Raw genomic sequence first — 21,585 nt, 5'->3', positions numbered from 1 at the left:
TAGCAGAGCCAATATTTAAACTGATGACACTTTTTTCCTAGCTGAAATTGGGATAAAGTGTTGGTTTTGTTGATGTTTAAATTAATGATTTGTATTAGCTCAGCTCCAGCCAGGACTGAACACAGCAGATGGTTCAATTCTAAGATTTCCATGATGGATAACATGCCACAGTCGATAAAGTGGCTCAACTCTCCACAACCAGTAATGGACTTCAAGAAGCAGCCCTGGGAAGTGAACAGAAAGCCTATTGATTTTCAGTAATGGATACTCATTTTGCTCCTTTAGTGTTTTAGAGCTTCTTAGGCACCTCACTAAAGGCAAGGGGAGTTTTTGCCATTTGGATGAACAGATTCTCAGGAATCAACAAGGGAAAAACTCTTAATAATCAGCTTATCCACAGATGCTTGGTTTATCCATCATTCCTGATAGAAGTAAACCCCTGGTTATTCTACCTGATAGGGAAGGAGTCACATTCGGACCCCAACTCATAGGAAAAGGCATTTGAGTGCTGGTATGGATACAGAAATTGCTGTAGGGGAAAGTCTGTAAACCCCTGTTCTGCAATTCTTGGAAACAGATGAACACCTTTGATCAGACTGAAATCCCAAGAGCACAATTAATTACTGACAAAGTTTTTATCCAAAATAGAGTTACTTAATGAGCTAATGCTTATTATTCATCTTTAGTTTCAAATTGATCCATTAGTTAAATCAAAAATACTAATTTAACTAATTAAAAATTAGTTAAATTAAAAATAAAAACATTTAGAAAATTGATTAAAACATAATGTCTGTAACAGTTTTATATAATGAAATCTACCATCTTGTGTGCAATTTTAATGAAATAAATTATGCCATGGGTTCCATTTTCCCAACAAGCTCACCATTGTGAATACTTATTCTTAAATGCTTACCCCAATAGCTGGATGCAGTGAAGACATATCCCACCAGGAATAATTGTTGATCATTTGGTGGCTGGGTGATGCACTCTCAAGCTTCTTATTTCCATTTATATTCCACAAAAGCTTCCAAAGATAATTGACATCTGTGTTTCTTATGATCCAGGGTGGGCCATGATTTTCTAAAATGCATCCCCATGGGTAAACTGTGTCTCAGTGCTATCAGGCCCTAGAGGAATGTTGTGCAGCAGCTGCTTTTTAAAAAGCAGTCGTGTTTAGCTACATGAGGAGGTATTTTTTCTTAGCATAGCTGAAAGAGCAATATCTGACTGAATTTTGGTGAGATTTTCCACTCATTAAATGCTGGTACGTTTTTCAAAATCTTCCTCAAAATAAGATCTGCTGTTTCTGAAAATTCTACCTCCAAAATTTTCTATGGCACCTCCTGTGACAGACTTTTGGAGACAAAGAGCTGTTCAGTCAGCCTTAACATGTTTTGAACTACAAACAACTACACCTATGGCAACTTTTAAAAAATTGCAAAGAGAGCTTAGCAGAAAATCAGGATCTAAGGATCTGAACAGAAATTAAATAAGCAGTATTGAGAGGATGGGTTATTCACACAAGTAGGAATTTACTTCATATTCAAAATAGTTTTCTTCCCATAAAATTATTTCTTCTTATTAATAATGTGGCAGCTTCTAGAAGCCTGATGACAAAGCAGGATTCAGTGGTGTTAGGCATCAAACAGAATAAAGGATTATTACTGCCCCAAATACACTGTCAATTAACCAAAGACAATATTTACAAAAGCAAGATCAGATCATATATAGATTTTAACTTTCACTTACACCTACAGTCAGAACACAGCAGAAGAAATATTTGGAAGATAAAAGCAAATTTGTTAGTGCCAGGTAGTGTTTTAAAAATGTATGACTTGTCTAAACATGCCTCAGCATTTTATTGCCTCATACAGCATGACTTTTTATTTGTATCAGATTGAAGTTCGATGGTTTTCTCTTTCACTTTATCTTCATGTTCTTTTAAAATCCTGGAGCAAAGAAAGAATACTTGTGAGAAAAAAAGTCTATAAAACCCACAGGAGACTGAACAAAAACCATTTTCCCAAGAGTATAAAATTGTCCAGAGATTTAACAGAAGATGACAAAATTTTGTAAAGTAACAAACAAGCAAAAAAGTACATTTAGGGTGGCCTCATCACACAACCGTCTTTCTTCATTTAGTTAGAGAAAATTAGTTAGTGCTGATTGTTAACATTTATTGCATATTGCACAGACTCAAAACAGTGACTTTCATGTCTTACTTTTAAGGCTGGAACAAAACTAAAACAAATCTGGCTGCCTAGACATTTATCAATTACTGACACTTTCACAAAATTTCACTGATTTCAGCAACAATATTAGAGATTTGCCAACTCATTACCAGTGTCTTCACCTCTGTAAGTAGTTCAGAGGTGCCATATTTTCCTGTATCTTTACCTCTAGCCTTTATATAACTTCAAAAATCCACCTCTTCCTGTCTCCCAGCCCCCAGGCAGACAGCAGAATTTGAGCTGTAATGAGCAGAGGGAAGAAGGAAGCATATCCAATGTCCTGCTGCAAGGAGTCAGCAGCATCCATTTTCAAGCATATTTCTGCAAACCTTCAGGAAATTCTTGCAGGAATTATCACAACAGCCAAGGCCCTCAGCTCTCCTAGCTACAATCCAGGTGTTTCTGGATCTATGCAGAGTTTCACCAGCATAACTCTTTATGAACCTGAGCAACTCTCAGCCAGAGCAATAGGGTCAGGCTACAGAACAGTTTAAAAGCAATGAATATTTCACACTCTGAGTTCCTATATAAAACTAATATAAATATAATATAACGTAAAACTAGTTAAACAAAGAGAATTCATAATGCCATCAGTTACAGGCAGTCAGACATATAAAAAACTCATTGTTGGTGTTTTCTTCTTACCTAGCTAAGTGAAGCACGGACTTTTCCACATTGTACCCAGAATATGCACTGCATTCATAGAAAATTAAATTGTAATCCTACAGTCAAAGAGAAAGACCGTTTCAATTACTTTTGCACAATGTCTCACTCCAGCTGTAAAAAGAGCAGCACAGGTATACTGAAATATGAAAATAAAGAAGGAGAAATAGATGAACTTAGGACTTTAATTCTAGAGCTAACAGTAAAGAGTAACAAAAGAAGTCCAAGTGTGCCTCACAAACAACAACTATATGCTTCTCTTAGCAGATATTTGTTCTGTAGAATAGCTTTTGATATAAGAGCTCAAATGAAAACAGGTCTTGTAAGGCACTAAGCCTTGTGAACTTCCCTTGATCAAGCAATTCCCACATCACTAAGTGCTGGACAAAACAGGTGAAAAGAACTCCAGTAAATCTTCTTTCATCTTTTTGTACTTGTGAAATTTTTCTGCACTTCCTTTTCAGTCAGCCTGCATCTTTCAGTTTTGTACTCCCCTGGGAGCTTTGTAATTAGGAACAGCAGATAAGTAATCAAGTCTTGGGAGAGATTCTCAGCCCTTCAGCTGAAGTCTTATAAATGCAAAGGCAAGAGATCATCTGCGCAAGAGCCTGGCCTGGCAGTTCTGATGGCAGAGAAGTTTGAAAGGGAATGACAGATTATGCTCCAAAATAGATATCTGTCTACTTTCACAACCTGCTACAATGAAGGTCAACTACATTGCCTCTGTAGTATTATTACCTGTCCTTTTACCCATCCAGATTTCAAATTGCTATTCACTTTCCACTTATCTCCGTGTCTTATTGCTACTTATAGCAGTAGCTTAAAATTCAAGCAAGTAAGTCAGTACCTTAGAAAATGACAATCACATCTGCAGAGTTCCATTTGTTTGTTATTAACTCTGGTTACTGCACTTATACTTATTTAGTCACTCTTCAGAAGACACTTATAATTCAGTTTTCAAAACTTTCCATTAAGATGATGAGGTATTTCTGTTTTGGTTTGATTTTTTTTTCCTATATACCGTGCTTCCAGAAATGCACAACTTTTGGAAATTTCTGTCATCTTTGTGGATTTTCAGAGACAAAAATGGGGAAAAGAATTCCATAAATACAGTTTATTTTGGCAGCTCTAAAAAAAGTTCTTCCATGACATCCAATGTCAGTTTTGTATATGTTGTCAATGGTTATATTGTTTGTTCCAATGAAAAACCAGATTGAACAACATGCAATAATTTCTTGATGACCAGATAAGCACAGAAAAGCAGAGAAGGAATAAATCAGGCAGTGTTAGTGTTGAATAGACATTTTATCAATTTTTAAACACATATAACATTTGCAAAAATGCAACCCTATTATTCTCTTGCTTTTATTTGAAAAGTTTTAAGAAAAAATTTGGCCAGGTCAAATTTCTTACTAGCTATGCAAACAGAAGCTTGAAATAAAAATTACACTCTCTTTTTCTGCTTAGCTGATCAGAATTCTAATAGAAAACCTACTGTGGTCAGCTTATAGGTATTTCATGTCAGTCTAACGTGATACTACTCCAACATCTTCCCCACATACAACAGAGTGTCACCAGAGGAGAACTCTCAGTGGTAATTTAATTTATGCTGGCATGAATCTGAATGGATTTTTCAGCAAATTGCTTGGACAGAAGGATAACAATTTAAACTCAATTGATAATGAGTGCTTAATTCTCTCAGTCTAGCAAAAAGGTTCTTCTCTAAAGGGGAGATAGTCTAGAAATACTACATGCCATTTCCCTGATTCAGAGAGGAAACTAATGGATAGAATACACAGGGAGCACAAACTAGGAGCAGGAAGGACACATATAATTATTAAGCTAGGAAATGCCATCCATGTCCATCCAGGAATCAGCTACTGAACCTTGGAGACCACTGACAATTACTTCATTTTAAAAATTTACCTACAAATCACCAGACATCTAAAGAATAGGGAGGAAAATGAAGTATTACCAGAGGGAGCTGGGTAATTTTCTGTCCTGTAAAGTACCATCATTCTGAGAATAGCTGCCTCATTAGCAGTATTTGTGTAAGAATGGAACTGACAGGTTGACAAAGCAGGCACTGTATGAATACACAGAAATAGTCCTCATTCCATGAAGCACATATAGTCTGCAAAGCCAAGGCAGACACGGCATTATTATCTTCTTTTATAGTTGGGGAACAGTGATAGAGAAGGATTTATTGACCATTTAAGATCACTCAGGAAGTAAGTACAGGTATACAAGATGCAGATATAAGCACGCCTGAGCAGCACCTTTATCATAAGGCATTTTATTTAAATAATTGGCAGTGCTTACACTTCTGTACTCACAAAGAACATTGGCTTTCCTGGACACTCACAATATGATCTGAATACTCTCTCTTGTGCTCATATGAATTCTTGATCACTGGATCAAGCTAAGCTACAGAGTAATTTGTTATACAGAGTCTTCCTTCTGGATCCTCTGCTAAAACAAGTCAAATGGACTTCCAGAATCCCTGTGTTCATTCCATTCTTCCTTTTCATGGGGTATTACAAACACACTGGAACTACAAGTCTTCTCAAATGATAACTCCCTTCAGGCTGCCATTATTCCTTTTAAAAATTAATTGTGCTGCCCACCCTGCAGAGAAGTTATGTGACAAGGGCATTATAATGGCAGCCCTTGGGTTTCTGACCAAAGCTGTTGTACAGTACAGTGCTTGTAAGATGTGGGACTGAAGCAAAGGAAGGGTTAATTTAGCTGAGCTGAAACGGCCCCTGAAAGTACATGAAAAAACTATAGAAAAAACTGGGTAAAACCAACCCCATCCTGTGAGACATTGAAACACTCCTTAAAACTGTTGGACTTCAGGATCAACAGGCTAAACTGACTCTTTGCACAACAAGAGCTTGTTTTCACCAAATATGGCTATACAAATTAGTATCAGCTCAGCACCTAGCCCTGTGTACTTGGGATCATTTGTGAGTAATTCTTGGGATTATTCACAAAACAAGTAACTCAGCTGCATACACTAACAGAGACAGTGGTATGTGGTTTCACAGGAATTACATGGCCATTTAGCAAGAACTAATATTTCATTAAAATTCATGGTTATTATTAGCTCAGCAAGCAAATTATTATAATTTAATTATATCTATGCTACTTTTCAACTAATCCATTGCCATTAATCACTCCTTCTCTTATCTACCTCAGGCAGCACATTCAAACATTCAAGTGAGTCATTCAGATCCATTCATTTGATTATAACCATCTTATTTGACAACTTTTTGTTTTACTTATGCAAAACATTTTATTTTCTTGCATGACATGTTAGAATTAATAGCCTGGTGGGCTGTGAGCTCTATATACTAGAGTGATTCATCTTTGTTTTACTAGTACAGTTTTTTTAGAGCAAGATGACATGCAAGACACCTACTCTCTGTCCATTTAGCATTTATGTGTCACTTGTTTTTTTCACAGAAGTATTCACCCTGGACTCCCTCCTAGCTTCCAGGGTCTCAAAGTTATCTGCATTTCCACGCACACAAGAAAATAAAGTTGACTTCCTAAAGGGAGATCTTTTGGGGGATAAGTTCAAGGCTGATAATCCTCTCAGACAAAAACAAAATAATGGACACAAACCTGAATAGGGAGGTGTAATTTCAAAAGCCTATGTGAATTATCAAAATAAGATAAAAAGAGATCTGGCCCCAATTCTTTCCCTTACAGAGAAGTGCCTAGCAGCAACCTTTCCTGGAAGAACAGTTCAGTTGCACTTCAAATTTTGAAAATACCCTTTTTATTACTGGCAGTAAATCTATCATCAAAGGCAAAAGAGGTAAATATGTGAAATCCAGCACACTGTTTAATTTAGATATATTCCTACCAATCTGGTGAATATTTCAGCAATATTTCGATTACTTACTTCTAAATAAATGAATATTCTGCAGGCATTCATGTTCAAACTACAAGCACTGCATAAAGAGATTCAAAGGAAAAATTGATGGGCATGGTACACAAGAATATAAACAAGTATCTGGTATTTGCAATCCCTTGATTGCTTAAATTATGCCCATGGATCACCAGTGCTCTGGTAGATGCAGACTGTTAACTCTACTTATTTTATCTCCTTGATGGAAAGTTACTAAAAGTAAACATGTTTTCTACTCCTACCACAGGAGTAACAGATGGTCTTCTTTGGTTTTACAGGAGGTAGGAGGGAGAAAAGGTCCCCAAATTATCTTTATGTTAAGAATCCTTTCACAGGGAAAAGGGAGGAAAAAAAGAAGCAGCAAGGGAAAAAATAGAGAAAAAGAGAGAACAAAGAGAAACAAGATACAATGAGATTGAATTCTTAAATATTTTTCTTCTCCACTCACTTTTTGGTTTGGTTTAGGGTTTTTTATTTGATTGCTTTGGTTTCAGGGTGTTCTCTTTATCTAGGCAGTGTTGTAAGTTCTTATAATTATAAGCACTTACATCACTGAAAGCTGAATTGAAGAGTGTGATGGGGTTCCTAATCCTTAAAGATACCTATCTGGCTAAGATTAATCTGTATTTCTGTGAATTTAGACACATTGAGACTCCATTTTAAAACCTTCACCTTCAAGCCTTGTAAGGAGCTCTCAAAGCACAGTACCTTTGCAAGATGGTCTCCCATTCCCATCGGGACCTCACGCTCCTTTTCATTATCGGTTTTGTTACCCAACAAAAGAACAGGCACATTCTCCCCAGTTGCCTCCTGCAGGATAAACAGCAAATATCAACCGAAGTGCTGAATTCAAAAGATCACAGATTAAGAAGATAACAGCTAACAAATGTCACACTCAAACAAGACATTTAAAACTTCACACAAACCAGGTATGTGCCACTTTGCTGACAAACATGTCAAGAATTGAAGTTGGATAAAAGACATGAAAAAGACATAATGCTAAGTGTTACACTGACTTGGGATTTTTTCTAATAACAGCACAGAAGCTTATTAGACTTTATATTAAAATGGGAGAGAGGAAACCACTGTGCTACACAGGCTCAGATATTATGTGTTTACAGCCACTGCTTTTCTAATTACATGGTCAGGAAAAATAATGGCAACGCCTGGGTGTTATTATGCCAAATGAATTACATGAAATAGTGAAGAAATACACAGAATAGGCCCCCAAAATACATAGAATAGACAGAAATCAAAATACATTCTGAAAGGGTTATAATTATATCAGTAAGTGCTTTTATTAGGTGGACTGAATGCTACAGCAGTAAAGGGACTTGGCAGTATGTCCAACTTAGCAATAGTTTGTAGCAAACAAAAATTAGTTAGTAAAGAAGAGTGAACTATTAGAGCTTGGAAAAAAGTTTTGACCACAATATTCCATTTTTCTGAATCAAATTCAGCAATGCTCCTCTAGCTTTTACCATACTGAATTAAAACATGCCACTTATTCATTAAGATCATATAATTAGCAAGGGCCTGTTCTTCCCAAATGCATGCTAATAGTACTTCAGTAAGGCTACTCATATCTGGAAAAACTATGACTGTTTGGAGGCATTTAAATGACTGAGTCCTAATCTGAACTCCCAAAGACACCTCTTGGCTATTCTGGAAATACAATAGTAAATAATAATAATAATAATAATAATAATAATAATAATAATAATAATAATAATAATAATAATTATTATTATTATTATTATTATTATTATTATTATTATTATATAATATTATAATAATAGTGTGTTATACTAGAGCACATGCCCAATAAAATCACACTAAATGATCTTTGCATATTGATTTGTCACTTACTTTTTTCAGTGTGCAAACAGGCAGCCACACTTTGTTCTTGCTACAAGTCAGCCCTTTGTGGCAGCTGCCTCAATTTTATTTTTACTCTTTGTTCTGGCCACAAGCAAATTCTGTTGCTTATGCTCTTAATTTGTTTTAATTTTTAATTAATTGATGTCATTCAGTGATATAGACTACGATTTCCTTTTCAAGTGGTTGAAAGGATGATCCCCAGGAAACTGAACTGTCTTTCACAAGTACAGTTTCACAGCACTACTGTGGATTACATAGTTCTATGTTTATGGCTTATGTTCCTAATATACTCTATTTTCCACAAGCTACACACTTGGTTATCAAATGCTAGTGATCATCAGTGATCACCAGATCACCATCACTGATCCAAAACACCTCTCAGTGCTAGCAGTGATCCAGTGGAGGTCATCAACCAAGTTCTCTTCATGAGAAATAAGAGGACTCCATGCTGGGATTTTACCACCCCCTCATTCAAAGTCCTTAAAACCCTGGAACTATAATTTATTTTTTTTTCATAGAGATAGAAACAAAAAACAACTTCACTGGCAACAGTGCAGACCAAACTCACAAACAAAAATGTAATTGCGACAACACAAGAAACATGGTTCTCTCGGTTTCACCCTGCTAACAGCCCTTGTTCAGAAGGTAGAGATTGACACCAAGGTTTGGATTTCAAGTTATGTCAAGTTACCTCAATGCTTATCAGCCACTGCTTGACAGCTGTGAATGTGTCTTTTGCTGTTATGTCATACATCACAATGACACCATCAGCTTTTCTGAAAAACTGCTTGGTAATGCTTCGGTACCTGCAAGTAAGAATCTGGTTACAGCTCTCTTCAACAGAAGCAACAATCTGACAAGTTAAAATTTATAGGAATTCCTCCATACAAAGAGAAATAAATAATTTGGGAAAAAAAATAAGATAAAAGGAATTTTCAAAAGAAAGTGTTTGGAAAAGCTCCCCGTGCCTTCTTTAACTGATTCTGGGTTAGGCAGGATAATTAGCTTAATATTTCACCTTCTCTCTCCTCTTTGTTTTAAGCTTGGAGCAGAAATTTCCCCCTCACTAAGTGCTCTTCTAAAGCTAGCTAGGTTTTTGGAGACCTTTTTCCAAAGCCTCATATAGAAAACGTAGATTGTCATTATCATCCTTGCTTTTAGTAATAGTAATAGAAAGCTACACAATAGGTGAGGAGATGGGGAAGGAAATGACCACTGAAATCTTATAAAAACCTGGAGTTCTACTGCAATGGTATTGCTTTAGTAAAAAAAAAAAAAAAAAACTCATCTTTTTTCTCCATTAAGGTATTTCTTCATATAGAAATCATTCTAAGTGCATTTTAAAATCAGTCTTCCTCCTAAAGAAACAGTGTGGCACTAAACTTTTCAGAGCTTAATTAGTGCTGCAAGGGAATGAGCTAAACTGTGAATGCACTGGCTCCATTAGGAATGCTCCTATATTTGTTCCTCTCCCAAGAAGCAGGATTAGGTTCACACTTAATGATCTTCAAACAGATAATTCAGGGAAGTGAGACCTTAAAATGTGTGCAGGATTTTGACTGGCATGGAGTTAAATTTCATCATACCGTCTTTGTTTCAAACAAGGAGTTTTGTCACTTCCAACCCTCCAATTCCCTCCTCCATCCCAGCAGATGGGGGAGTGAGGGAGCAGCTACACTCCCAGGGTTGTGCCATAAGAGACCCTTCCTCACCGTTCCTGGCCAGCTGTGTCCCAGAGCTGCAGCGCTACCTGGCTGTGATCTACTGTGACAGTTCTCACGTTGTAATCCACACCTGCAACAGAAAGGCAAGGTGAGCTGTCTCTTTACAAGCTGTTTCATCAATGAAAACTGGATTCATCAAATAGCAACAATTCCAGGAAAGTAAAAAGATAGGCACTGCATTAAAAATTATGTCCAGAGTCTCCAGCCGTCAGAGGACGAGCTTTTATTTGCTTGAAATTCTCCAGCAATACCGAATGGTAGCAGAGTAGTTCAGTTTTGTAAAATATGCAAGTCACTTTCCAAATCACAGAACACGAGCCAGTGGTCCATCTGACAGTCCACAGCAGTCTAAGCCATTTTGCCTGGAATTGACTTGTATGACATCAGTTGTGTGAAATGTGATAGTTTAGTCTGAGCTAACCACATGGGAGCCTTCCAAAAACACAAGGCATGGCACAGGGAACAGTGGAACCTGAGATAAATGTTGAAGATAGGTGGACTGAACATGTGGAGAACATCATCTCCTATTTATAATGTAGAAGATAAGCTCACTTCCCTTAGGTTAGTGGACATAAAAATTCATTTATTTAAACTTTTAAATTAAGCCTCTCCCAATTCCTCTAACCTCTGAAGATGTAAGTATTTTCTGGATATTTATAACAATAATTAGAGTTTAAAATGCTAATCAGTCACTACCTCCTCCTAATGACAACCTACATATTTTTGGTATCAAATTGAACTGTATCATAAAATCGCACAATCATTGAATAATTCAGGTTAGAAGGGATCTCAGTAGTTCAGCAACAGTATATTTGGGGCCATTTTCCACAAAAATGGGATTTTTACCAGTGGCATCAATGGAGAAGCATCAATGCCTGCTTAGATTCCTTCAGGAGGCAATTGAAAAACTGGTATGGAGAATATATCTATTGCTTGTATTTCAAGGGAAGAAATTTGAATATTCTGTAGAAATTCATTGAAAACACTCCTCTCCATATTGTTCATTTGACTTTTCCACTGTCTGTACCTTGCCAGCCATAGCCCACACCTGTGAAACTCCTTGATGTGAACAATAAATGTCTTTCTGCCATTTTCTTTGTAAGAACCCTGGATGACCAGCCAAAAGAGGAAAGAGTTCAGACTCATTCTTGTGTTTTTCCTCTGGAAAATTGCACACACTGTGTAAGACCTCAGAGTGTAGAGAAGTGCATCAGCCAATTACAGGACAACATGGACAGGACACAGCTTTTAGATCAACAGGATACATGAACAGACAATGGCAGATAGGTGTCCAAGCCCCCATTCCAGTTAATGAAGATACAGTCAGTGAAAAACTAGGACATTACTAAGCTCACCTTGAAGTAGGTAAGTCTTATTTCACATATGCTGCAGAATAAGTAAGGTCTCAATACAGGCTAAGCATAAGGAATCTGGTCATTTAACCCAGCTGCATTGCAATAACCTATACTTGAGTTCTTGCACCTTGAGTTTGAGTTTGACTTTGGAAAGCTTGTTCTACAATTTTAGGCAAGGTAAGAAGGTAGGCTTTGAAAACGTTGGCGTTTGAAACACTGGTCTGACATATTTTTTTGGTTATTAGTATAATGTTAAATGATAGGTGATTCAGATATTCTACTTTCTCTATAAAACAAAATCAGATTACTTAGAGGGATAACAATGAGGTATGAAGGTGGGACTGTTAGTACAATGCAGTCCAGAGGACAGGATATCTGCTTCAGAACTGTGAGATCTACAAGGAAATTCTAGCTTCACAGAAATCAGTAGATTTTTTCTGATTTATCTCACTGCTGGCCAGGATTTCAGTACAGAATCTATTCTGAAATTTCTCCATCAATTATGAGCTTTCCAGTTTAGGAGAACTTACTTTGCATGTCCTACTTTTACAACATCTGTATGTTTCTGTTTTATTATACAAGGCCTGATCTCAGTAGAAACTCTTAAGTACTGTTGGAACAAAAATAACAATAGTTGTATTGTTAAACTTACCTACAGTAGCAGCTGTGCCTGGGAAAAAACGATCTTCACAAAATCTTCTTAAGAATGAAGTCTTTCCAACACTCGAATTGCCCACAAAAACGATCTTGAATAAGCGCTCTGGAACAGAGTTTATTCTCTCCTCCTTCAAGTAAGAGCAAAAATTAGCCTTCAACTGTTTTATAAATCCTGTTGCCTCTCCAGTTAAAGGCTGATATGGGGAAAATAATAGATTTTATCCTATCATAGTCTTCATTACTTATGAAGCAATATTCTGTTTCTTAAAATAACTCAGCATTTCAGGTGTTTGTCATGCATCATTCCAGATCATCCAAAGTGCAGTGATTTGCACTGAGCTCTGGAAGTGTACTGAATATGAACCTTTACTTGAAACTGACAAAATAAACCAGTTTATGTTCATGGGCACAAATCAAAATTTATAAAGCTTCACACAGCTCTGCTCAGTAGCTTCATTCTATATCAGTGACACAGAGGAAGCAGCACATCTTCATCTAGATACCAGAAACAAAGTCATAATTTTTTTGCTTATGCTACCAGATTCTTCTCTCTGCTACTACCATAGAGCCAAGAACTTCCATCCAATTACTGCATTTCTACATCTGTTTAACATTACAGGCAGAAGCATTGAGGAAAGACAGAGAATTAGACCAGTTAATCAGGCTGTAAACATTCAGCTGTGTTTCTGTCATTTCGCTTTTTAAGCAGAAGGAACAACAATTTGTTCTGCTTATCCAGGTTCTGTTTACTGCAGGCTAAGCTAAGTGGATGCTGGAGAGAATATTTATATCCTCTATCAAGTAGGTCATCATTCTTTTGTATGTAAATCAGAAGTTGCTTTGGATAGCACTTGTAGCACCAGCTGGTATGCAGGGTCTCTTGCTGGTCTCTTCTATTTTGTGTAAAGTTGAAGGAAGAGGGAGATAGAAAGCTTGCTTTCAATGCTGCAAAAGGAGAGAAAGACCATGGATGGTCCTGACATTAGTTTGTTAAGGGACAGGTTGTGAGGAGGGGAAGGAGGGGAAGGAGGGGAAGGTCCTCTGCCAGTCATTTGAAGTGCAGAATCCATGTCTTCATGAAGACATCAAAACTGAATTCACTGCCCAACAGCCCTTTGAATGAGACATTGAAGTCTACACTTGGAAGTGTTTTCTACAAATATACAGAAGTCTTAGAGAAAGAAGAAGAAAGAGAGAGCTGCTCTTGATGGGGAAAAAAAAACCCAAACAACAAAGGCTTGATCGGCTGTCTCCCTTCATGTGAAAAAAATATAATTCACGTTGTAAATTTTGGGGACCAAAAATACATGTTTCTTTCATGAGCTGGGCTTACAGCCCACCACAATTATAGAAGGGTTTCTTATTTTCCTTTTCTTTTAAAATTCTAAACCCCATGGCAACTATAGGCTACTAGTAGCACACATTTATACAAGCACGTTCTCAGTCCTGATGAAAACTATTCCCAGCTTATTAGTCTGTGTGCTCTGGGAAATAAAACAAGCTAACATACAATCACCAGCTTGGCAGTATTATCACAGTGCTTCTGAGAACCATAGCTAAATATAGGGACTACACGACCTGAAATACTTTGTCCTTGGTGGTCATTCATACTCCAGTAGCACTAAGACTCAAAGACCCCAGAGGCCTTCAACTCAATTCCCAACACAAGAACACAAGAAGTAATTTTTCACTGAGATGTATCAAGTCCAGTCATGAACATAACCTCAATAATTAAACTTGATTATAAATCTGCATCTGAACACTATGCTAGGGGACAAGCTACTCCACAGTCTGCTTCAACAAAGTGCTGATGGGAAAATGGAATAGCAGTAGGATGATAATTTATTTTAGTTTACAATGCAGCCTGAAAAAGTCTTCCCTAGAAGTGTCTTTTGAGTAGTCTTTATAAAAAAAGTAGCCAGGTAAAGTAACACAGCTTTTGTACAATTTAACACAAATGTGGGAGATTATACGTATAAACATAATGGTTCATATTCCATATTGAAAGTGAATCTCATGCAGAAGTTGTGAACAGAAAATCCTGCTTTAATTTCCATTAGGGTTCCTTCAGGTATTGAATATATTCCTACAGGCTTGTCCTAGCTGGATAGGATGACCTACCTGGCTTTTGTCATCCTAATGTCCAGTGATGCCATGCTTTGAAAATGTGACACAAAATAAGTCATACAGCAAGCAAAAAGCATGCACTGAATTAAACAATTTCAAACTATGAAGTTCTTTTCTGTACCCTCAATGATTTATTAAAAGGTACCACTTAGAAATTATTATGTAACCATGACATAATTCTATCATAATTTTTAAGATATGCGTGCTTCTTCTAAAAGAACCATATAATTATGACCAAGCAAACCAATTTTTCCTATACTTTAATCTTTTTAATATGTGCTTCAAGAATCTAAAAATGAGTAATCCTTAACAATGATTCTAAAATTGGAAAACAAGCACAGCTAGCTCTGAAGAAATAGCAATGCAAAAAGGAACTTTATACTCCACAGAAATGTACCTTCCAGCATACTGTTTTAAGGATTATTACTGAATGGTGAATTCATTGCTAACACACATTTACAAGCTAGAGCTGAAAAAATGTAGGATTTCCATTTGCTAAATAAAAGTATTTTCAATGATAATTAAAAAGTCATGATAATCCACTCATTATTTCTCAGATAATGTAACAGCTTCCAAAGCTGACTCAAAAGTATCAGAATATGAGAAATATCACCTTGAGGCAAAAAAAAAAAAGCCAAACAACCAATTTATTTAAAAAACGCTTATTTTTTAAGAAAATTTCTGCCTTCCACAGGATCTTCTTGTATCCTCTGTTACAAGGCTTAACTTCACTTTCCCTAAACAGTCCTTCAAATGTAAATCTATGCATACATTGTCTGCAGTTACCAGTCCTTTAGGTTGAGTTTCCCTTCTTTGCACCTTCAGCACTTGCCTGCAATACGTTTTCACCCCCCACTTCATGCAATGGCTTAATCTGTCATGTTTCAACTTAAAGACAGAAAACCAAATAATTTTAGATTCTAGATATAACACATTAACATATGACACCACTTCATGGCATCCAAGGTCCTTCAGAATAGAATAGAAGAGTTCCAGTTGGATGGGACCTACCAGTCCAACTCCCTGACCACTTCAGGGCTGACCAAAAGTTAAAGCATGTTATGAAGGGCATTATCAAAAAGTATCTTAAACACTGATAGACTTGTGGCACGGACCACCTCCCTAGGAAGCCTATTCCTGTGTCTGACCACCCTCTCACCAAAGAAATGCTTTCTGATATCAAGCCTGCACCTCCCCTGAGGCAGCTTTGAACTATTCCCACACATCCTACTGCTGGATTTCAGGGAGAAGGGATCAGCACCTCCCTTTCCCCTTCCCCTCCTCAGGAAGCTGCAGAGAGTAAGCCTGTTTTTGCAAACTGGACAAACCCAGAGCCCTCACCCACTCCTCAGAGGACACACTTTCCAGCCCTCCCACCAGCTCTGTGGCATTCCTCTGGATGCATTCAAGGACCTTCACATTCTCCTTACATCACAGAACCCAGAACTTCACACTCTACTCAAGGTGATATCTCCTTTGTCCTCTTACATTTGACAGTGTTTCCTTCCCTACAGGCTGCTCTCTAGAAGATGATGATGAATGTTCCATTGATTGCTCTCTGGATTTGTTATTCATTTCTGTCTCAAAAGCATCTTCATCTTCTCCAGTCCATCTGCTCAGCTGCTTATCAACCAGCCTGTCAAGAAGCTGGGGTAGGTGATCCTCTTCAATTGATATTATTCTTTGGAGATGTGATGTTTTAGGCATTCCTCCAGTGACTCCAGCATCAAGCTCTTCAGAGAGAACTCCATTCAGTCCAGCAGAATTCCTTCTCCTTGAATTACTGAAAATATCATCTTCTTCAAATGAATGGCTAGACAGAGAAAGAAGTATATCACAAAAATATAATGGACCTGGTATTTTATTCTGAATTTAATCTGAATAACTGAATTGAATCTCTCATGTTTTTGATTAGTCACAGCAGGCAGAGGAGAGTCATTCCAGTGTCTGCTGAAAAATCAAGCCTATACCATGTGTATATATATTGATAATTATAAGCATCATGGGGAAAGCTAATAACTTACAGGAGAAACCTGAACCAGAATGAAAAATATTAGATTAACATCAATTCTAATCTCATAGAAGAGCTAAATTAAACTTCTCTACTGTGGTTTTCTCCTTTCCCACCTTCCCTCCTGTTCTGGAGGAATAAAAGAAACACCCAAGAGAGATCATTTCTATGTGCAGTAGATATTTCTAGTAGATAGGATGGACATGGTTTTGCTTAATATGGATAAAAAAGTCCAAGTGGAGACTCAGAATTGTACCACAATAACACAGGCTCGTGGGCAAGTTTTTGTGTCTCCCAGCCTACCGCCATCCACAGTGGAGAAATCTCTTGCCTTTACAGACAGCACACTTAAAATTTGGCTTTTCATTTCCAAATTTCTTAATGAATACAGTAATCTTATAGTGACAGACACTTAAGAAATACACTTTGAAAAGTTCAAAAGTATCAGAAAGGAAGCATTCCACATCTTCTTTCTATAAGCCTCATCATAGTCAAACAGGGAACACGTGAAAAAAAGTTCCTACCTGTTTGGCTGCATCTTGCCCTCTATGTATTTCCCAATGATAGACCCTGATCTCTGCTTCCAGCTGGCTTTTGGAACAGTTGTTTTGCATTTCTGCAGAAATACAGAATACTTCTTACTGATTTACTTCTGGTGCTCGTTATGGTTAACTACCCTCATTCCAAATACTTAAATAATGCAATGCAAATGAAAGAAAAAAAATGTAGAAGAAAGTACTAGAGGTATAAATGTTTCAGAATTCTAATTGATAAACAATCAGAACAGGAAACTCCATATCCTGCAAAAATGCATCTGCTTTGTAAATAAAACAGCACAATGTTATGGAAAAAAAGGTTTGTTTGTTTGGTTTTTTTTTTACATGAACAGCTTCTTGTAGACTAAGAACACAAGCAAATATAAACTAAAGACCTTAGTCTCCTTACACCAGGGTACTTCTAGAACATCTTAGGAGTCCATTCTTTGCTGCTGCTTAAAAAGTTAATAGGATCTGCTCTTACCCCAGCCTCAGGTACTGAGGTACTCAGGTACTGATTCAGGTACACCAGTTATTGTACTGTTGTATAAATGTGTCGGGATATTACCCACTCTTGACTGGGTAAATTAACACATTTAATTATTCCATTTTTAGGTTATTTCCTCCTTTCATGATTGCATCCTTTGTTTCTTCTAAAATACATTCATCTCTCTTCAGATAGCTCCCACTTTATAATTCTCAACATGTAGCTCTTAAAATTGTTTAGCAAATTAAAAAAATATTATTTTCAAGTGAGAAAAGACGACAATACAAATTAAGAACGGGGTAAGATTTAAGGGGCATGAAAGTTCATCTCCTGCCCAGCCTTCTGTTCCCCTTCTTTTGAAGCTGTTCTCACATGTGTCTGCCCAACACTGGGTTTGAAAATAATAGTTGGTTACCTGCAAAAATATGTCACGTTCATCCTTGAGATGTTTGTTCCTCTCTCTGCAAAGAAAATACAAACAAAAGAAACACTGAAGCCAAGTATTTAGAACTGCTGACTTTTGTACTCCACATGAACAGACAGACTGGACAGTTGGCAGTGCAAACCTTTCATCACCCTTTATTTATATTCTCACCTCAGCCAGTTCCTTGTCTGGGCTATTGATTCTCCAGCAGGGCTATGCTGATTAAAGCCAGATGGGATCTGGATCTCTTCCTGTATTTCATCTAAACAAATGCCTTAACACATAGAAATCAGTTGTGGTCAACATGCCTTCACTTACCATAAATTAGAATTTTTAATGATTTCACAGTAAAGATGACTTCTTAATGTGGAGAGGGTGCAAAGAACACCATCTCTTGTTCATCTGCTGACAGCTGTGAAAGCCAGTTACTGTGGCAATTGCAGCTGCCACAGAAAAGTCACCCTAGGAAAACATCCATCTTCCATCCTTTGTGCAGAAACAATGAAAGTGTCAAGAAACAGATACCCCAGGCAATCAGCAAGCTCTGATCAGATCTGACAGCACACCTGCTTAGTACATCATCTATTGTCTCCATCTGTTGCTGGCCTGGCCACAGGAGAGACTGAGCAGCCAGGGTGAATGAAAAAAACCTCTCTTGCCAGATGTTTCCATCTATGTCCCCAAAACTTGCAACAGGCAAGACCACAGAGTGGCCTATGGAAAACACATGCTGCAAAATAAGAGCCTTTCCTCAAGCCTGTGAAATTTTTAGGCAACTTTAAAATGAGGCCTCCTGAAGGAAGTGCAGACAATGAAGACCTAGAGGCAGGTGCATCCTACAGCCCACACTGACTGACCACTGAGCAAACAAAACCCAACATTTCTTCACATTGAAAAGAGTGCTACAGGTGGCTGAACACAGCTCCAAATTTGAAGTCTATCAATAAAGGAATGTTAGCTATGTACATCTTGGAATCATTTTACAAATATTTTGGGGAAATAATCTTCATTTTGGCTCAACTCCCAGCACTTGAGAAGCAACAGAGCCTTTCAGCAAGCTCCTGCAGCCAGGCTTCTACCTCAGAATTAGAGCTGTTCAGTGCTGCTCTGTTTTACATCTGACTTTTGGAAAGGAGATAGTCCTACACTTCTGAATTGTCAAAATGAAGCATATCTTTCAGGTGTGCTGCCCTCTACTCTATGCAAGAACCAACCATATATGAGTCTTTTGTAACCATTTTTGCTATTTCTGTGTCATTATCCTGTGGCAGTTGACATTGACTGGCTGCCAGATGTAAAACCTAGCCACTCTCTCACTCTCCTTCCTCAACACCACAAGGGAAGATAATAACATAGAAAAGCTTGTGGGCCAAGATAAAAATAAGCAGATTACTTACCAGCTACCCATTACAGACAAAACAGACTCAACTGTAGGATGATGAGAAATAGAGACAATACTAAAATCATCTTCTCCACAATCCCCTTTCTTCTCAGGCTCAACTTCATGCCTACACCCTCAGTTCTTCTACCTCCTTAACCAATCCTGAGTGGCACAAGGGGATGGGGAAAAGTGGGGCTTGTGGTCAGTCCATAACAGCTTCTCTCTGCGGCTCCTTCCTCCTCACAGTTTTCTCGCTCCAGTGAGTGAGAGTTCCCTCACACAGGTTATAGTCCTTCACAACTCCAGCACAGAGCCTTTCCATGGAGAATAATCCTTCAGGAATGGACTGCTCCAGCCTGGGTCCCCCACGGGCCACAATTCCTGCCAGAAAACCAGCCCCTGCATGGGCTCCTCTCCACGGACCAAGCTCCTGCTAGGAGCCTGCTCCTGTGTGGACTCTGCACAGGCTGCAAGGGACTCTGCTCCAGCGGTGCCTGGAGCACCTTCTACCCCTCCTTCTTCACTGACCTTGGTGGCTGAAGGGCTTTCTCACATATTTTTTTCTCTCTTCTCTCCTAACTGCTGCGTTGTTTTCCACCCTTTCCTACTGAGGCTTTCCCAGAAGCACATGGGGGCTGTGGGGCTCCACTGTGCCCTGTGCTGTGTCCACTGTCACAGGGCAGCCCTGGATTTTCTCTGGCACAGAGGCTGCCCTGTGGCACCCCACTGTCAACACCTTGACACCTACATGCACTACATAGCCCAACATAATTTCATCCTTTAACGGACCTATTTAGAATTATATAAGAGTTTTTGGAAGATCAACGTTACCTTAAAAAATCCAGCTGCTTCAAAAGTCCTGACTTCTCTCTCTGTAAGGTTTCTGTCACCCGGTACACCTCCCTGAAAGAAAAAAAAAAGAAAAAATTGTTCTAAGCATGGTAAGAACACTGCTAAAATGCTTCCCCCTAGGGGTATCTACATTTGAGACCTCAGTTTCTTCAAACTTGTAGAGTCTCTTCTGCATGAATGGTTAATATTTTAAAGAAGTTTATTCAGTAGCACAGCAGTACAAGTTAGCAGAGGAAGGAGTAGAGGTTCTTTTTTCAAAAAATATTGCTTTTTAATTTCTTCATCCAGAGAGTTTATATATGTTGATACTGGCACTTGGAGCATTCAGAACAGACACACTGCTAAAACACTTCCCAGTTATAGCCACTAAAAAACAGGTGACATTTTATCCAAAATTAGAGCTTATCCTGCTGCAGGAACCATATGTCAGGCTCTCACATCTACAATCCCTACAATTTCTTCCAATTCTTGACACTTATGCAGCCATTTTAACACCATTTACTTTGATTTAACACGATTTGGTGTCTGGTCATTAATGATTTTTTTCACCTTTCACTGAAGCCTCAAGTTCTTCCTGTGCACTGTCTGAACATTACACCTGCTTCAACAGCTCAGGTCTTACCAGACTGACACAGATGTTTAAAGCAACACTGCAGGTGCAGTTGAGTAGGGCTGAGCTCTAATTCCATAAACCACTACTGAATCCAAAGTGCTTTGTAAGTGCAGTAGTATTATTCAGCAGTCTGACCACTGGGCAGATTTCCTTTGTAGCTTTTAAGTCAGATCATTTCATAGTCTTTGCTCTGAATCTGAAAAGAGAGGCCTCAAAGAGGAAACAAACCAACCACCTTGAGGAGGAGTATTTCTACTGTCTACTTCCAAAACACACATCAAACATGCAAACCTAAAATTTCTAACCACAGTGGCCACTCTTTAACACTAATTTATCAACAAAGTTAATTATTTTTACCCTTGAGAAAAATTAAAGAAGTGATAACTTAATAGAGCTTGGCACAAAGCTTAAGAGAAAATTAATGTGACATTTGAACTAATGTTCTGCTCTATCCTGAAATATGTCAACCAGCAACAGCTCTGAATTACACAGTTCATTGTTGCAATGGCCAGGTCCATCTGTCATTCATGAGCCCTCCATTGGCAATGAGAGGCTTCTACAGATCCCTGAGCATTTTCTTTAAAATGGACTTGAGTGAACATTTCTGCCAATTACAGCCTCAGAGTAATGATTCTTCTGCTTTGTGCAGAAGGCTGGAGCAAGACAGGTAGCTTGAACTGTCACAAGTCATTTTTATTCCTCAAAATATGAATTGTAAACATTT

General features: G+C 37.9%; 1 protein-coding gene across 2 annotated transcripts in view; it reads right to left on the bottom strand.

Moving 5' to 3' along the window:
- Positions 1-1,525: 1,525 nt before the first annotated feature.
- The window catches only part of CRACR2A (calcium release activated channel regulator 2A), a 52,732-nt gene continuing 32,672 nt past the window's right edge, over positions 1,526-21,585 (bottom strand). For both annotated transcript variants that reach the window (XM_064702413.1, XM_064702404.1), the window contains exons 9-18: positions 20,228-20,299; positions 18,007-18,052; positions 17,093-17,184; positions 16,046-16,370; positions 12,426-12,558; positions 10,407-10,488; positions 9,386-9,500; positions 7,522-7,623; positions 2,877-2,953; positions 1,526-1,949 (exon numbers count right to left, since the gene is read on the bottom strand). In XM_064702413.1, the coding sequence (XP_064558483.1) occupies positions 1,859-1,949; positions 2,877-2,953; positions 7,522-7,623; positions 9,386-9,500; positions 10,407-10,488; positions 12,426-12,558; positions 16,046-16,370; positions 17,093-17,184; positions 18,007-18,052; positions 20,228-20,299 (1,135 nt within the window). In that variant the 3' untranslated portion in view covers positions 1,526-1,858. The remainder of the gene's footprint in view (positions 1,950-2,876; positions 2,954-7,521; positions 7,624-9,385; positions 9,501-10,406; positions 10,489-12,425; positions 12,559-16,045; positions 16,371-17,092; positions 17,185-18,006; positions 18,053-20,227; positions 20,300-21,585) is intronic.

The sequence above is a fragment of the Zonotrichia leucophrys genome, chromosome 1 (assembly GCF_028769735.1).
Source record: "Zonotrichia leucophrys gambelii isolate GWCS_2022_RI chromosome 1, RI_Zleu_2.0, whole genome shotgun sequence".
Lineage (NCBI taxonomy): Eukaryota > Metazoa > Chordata > Aves > Passeriformes > Passerellidae > Zonotrichia > Zonotrichia leucophrys.
This window is presented reverse-complemented; position numbering and strand designations above follow the sequence as displayed.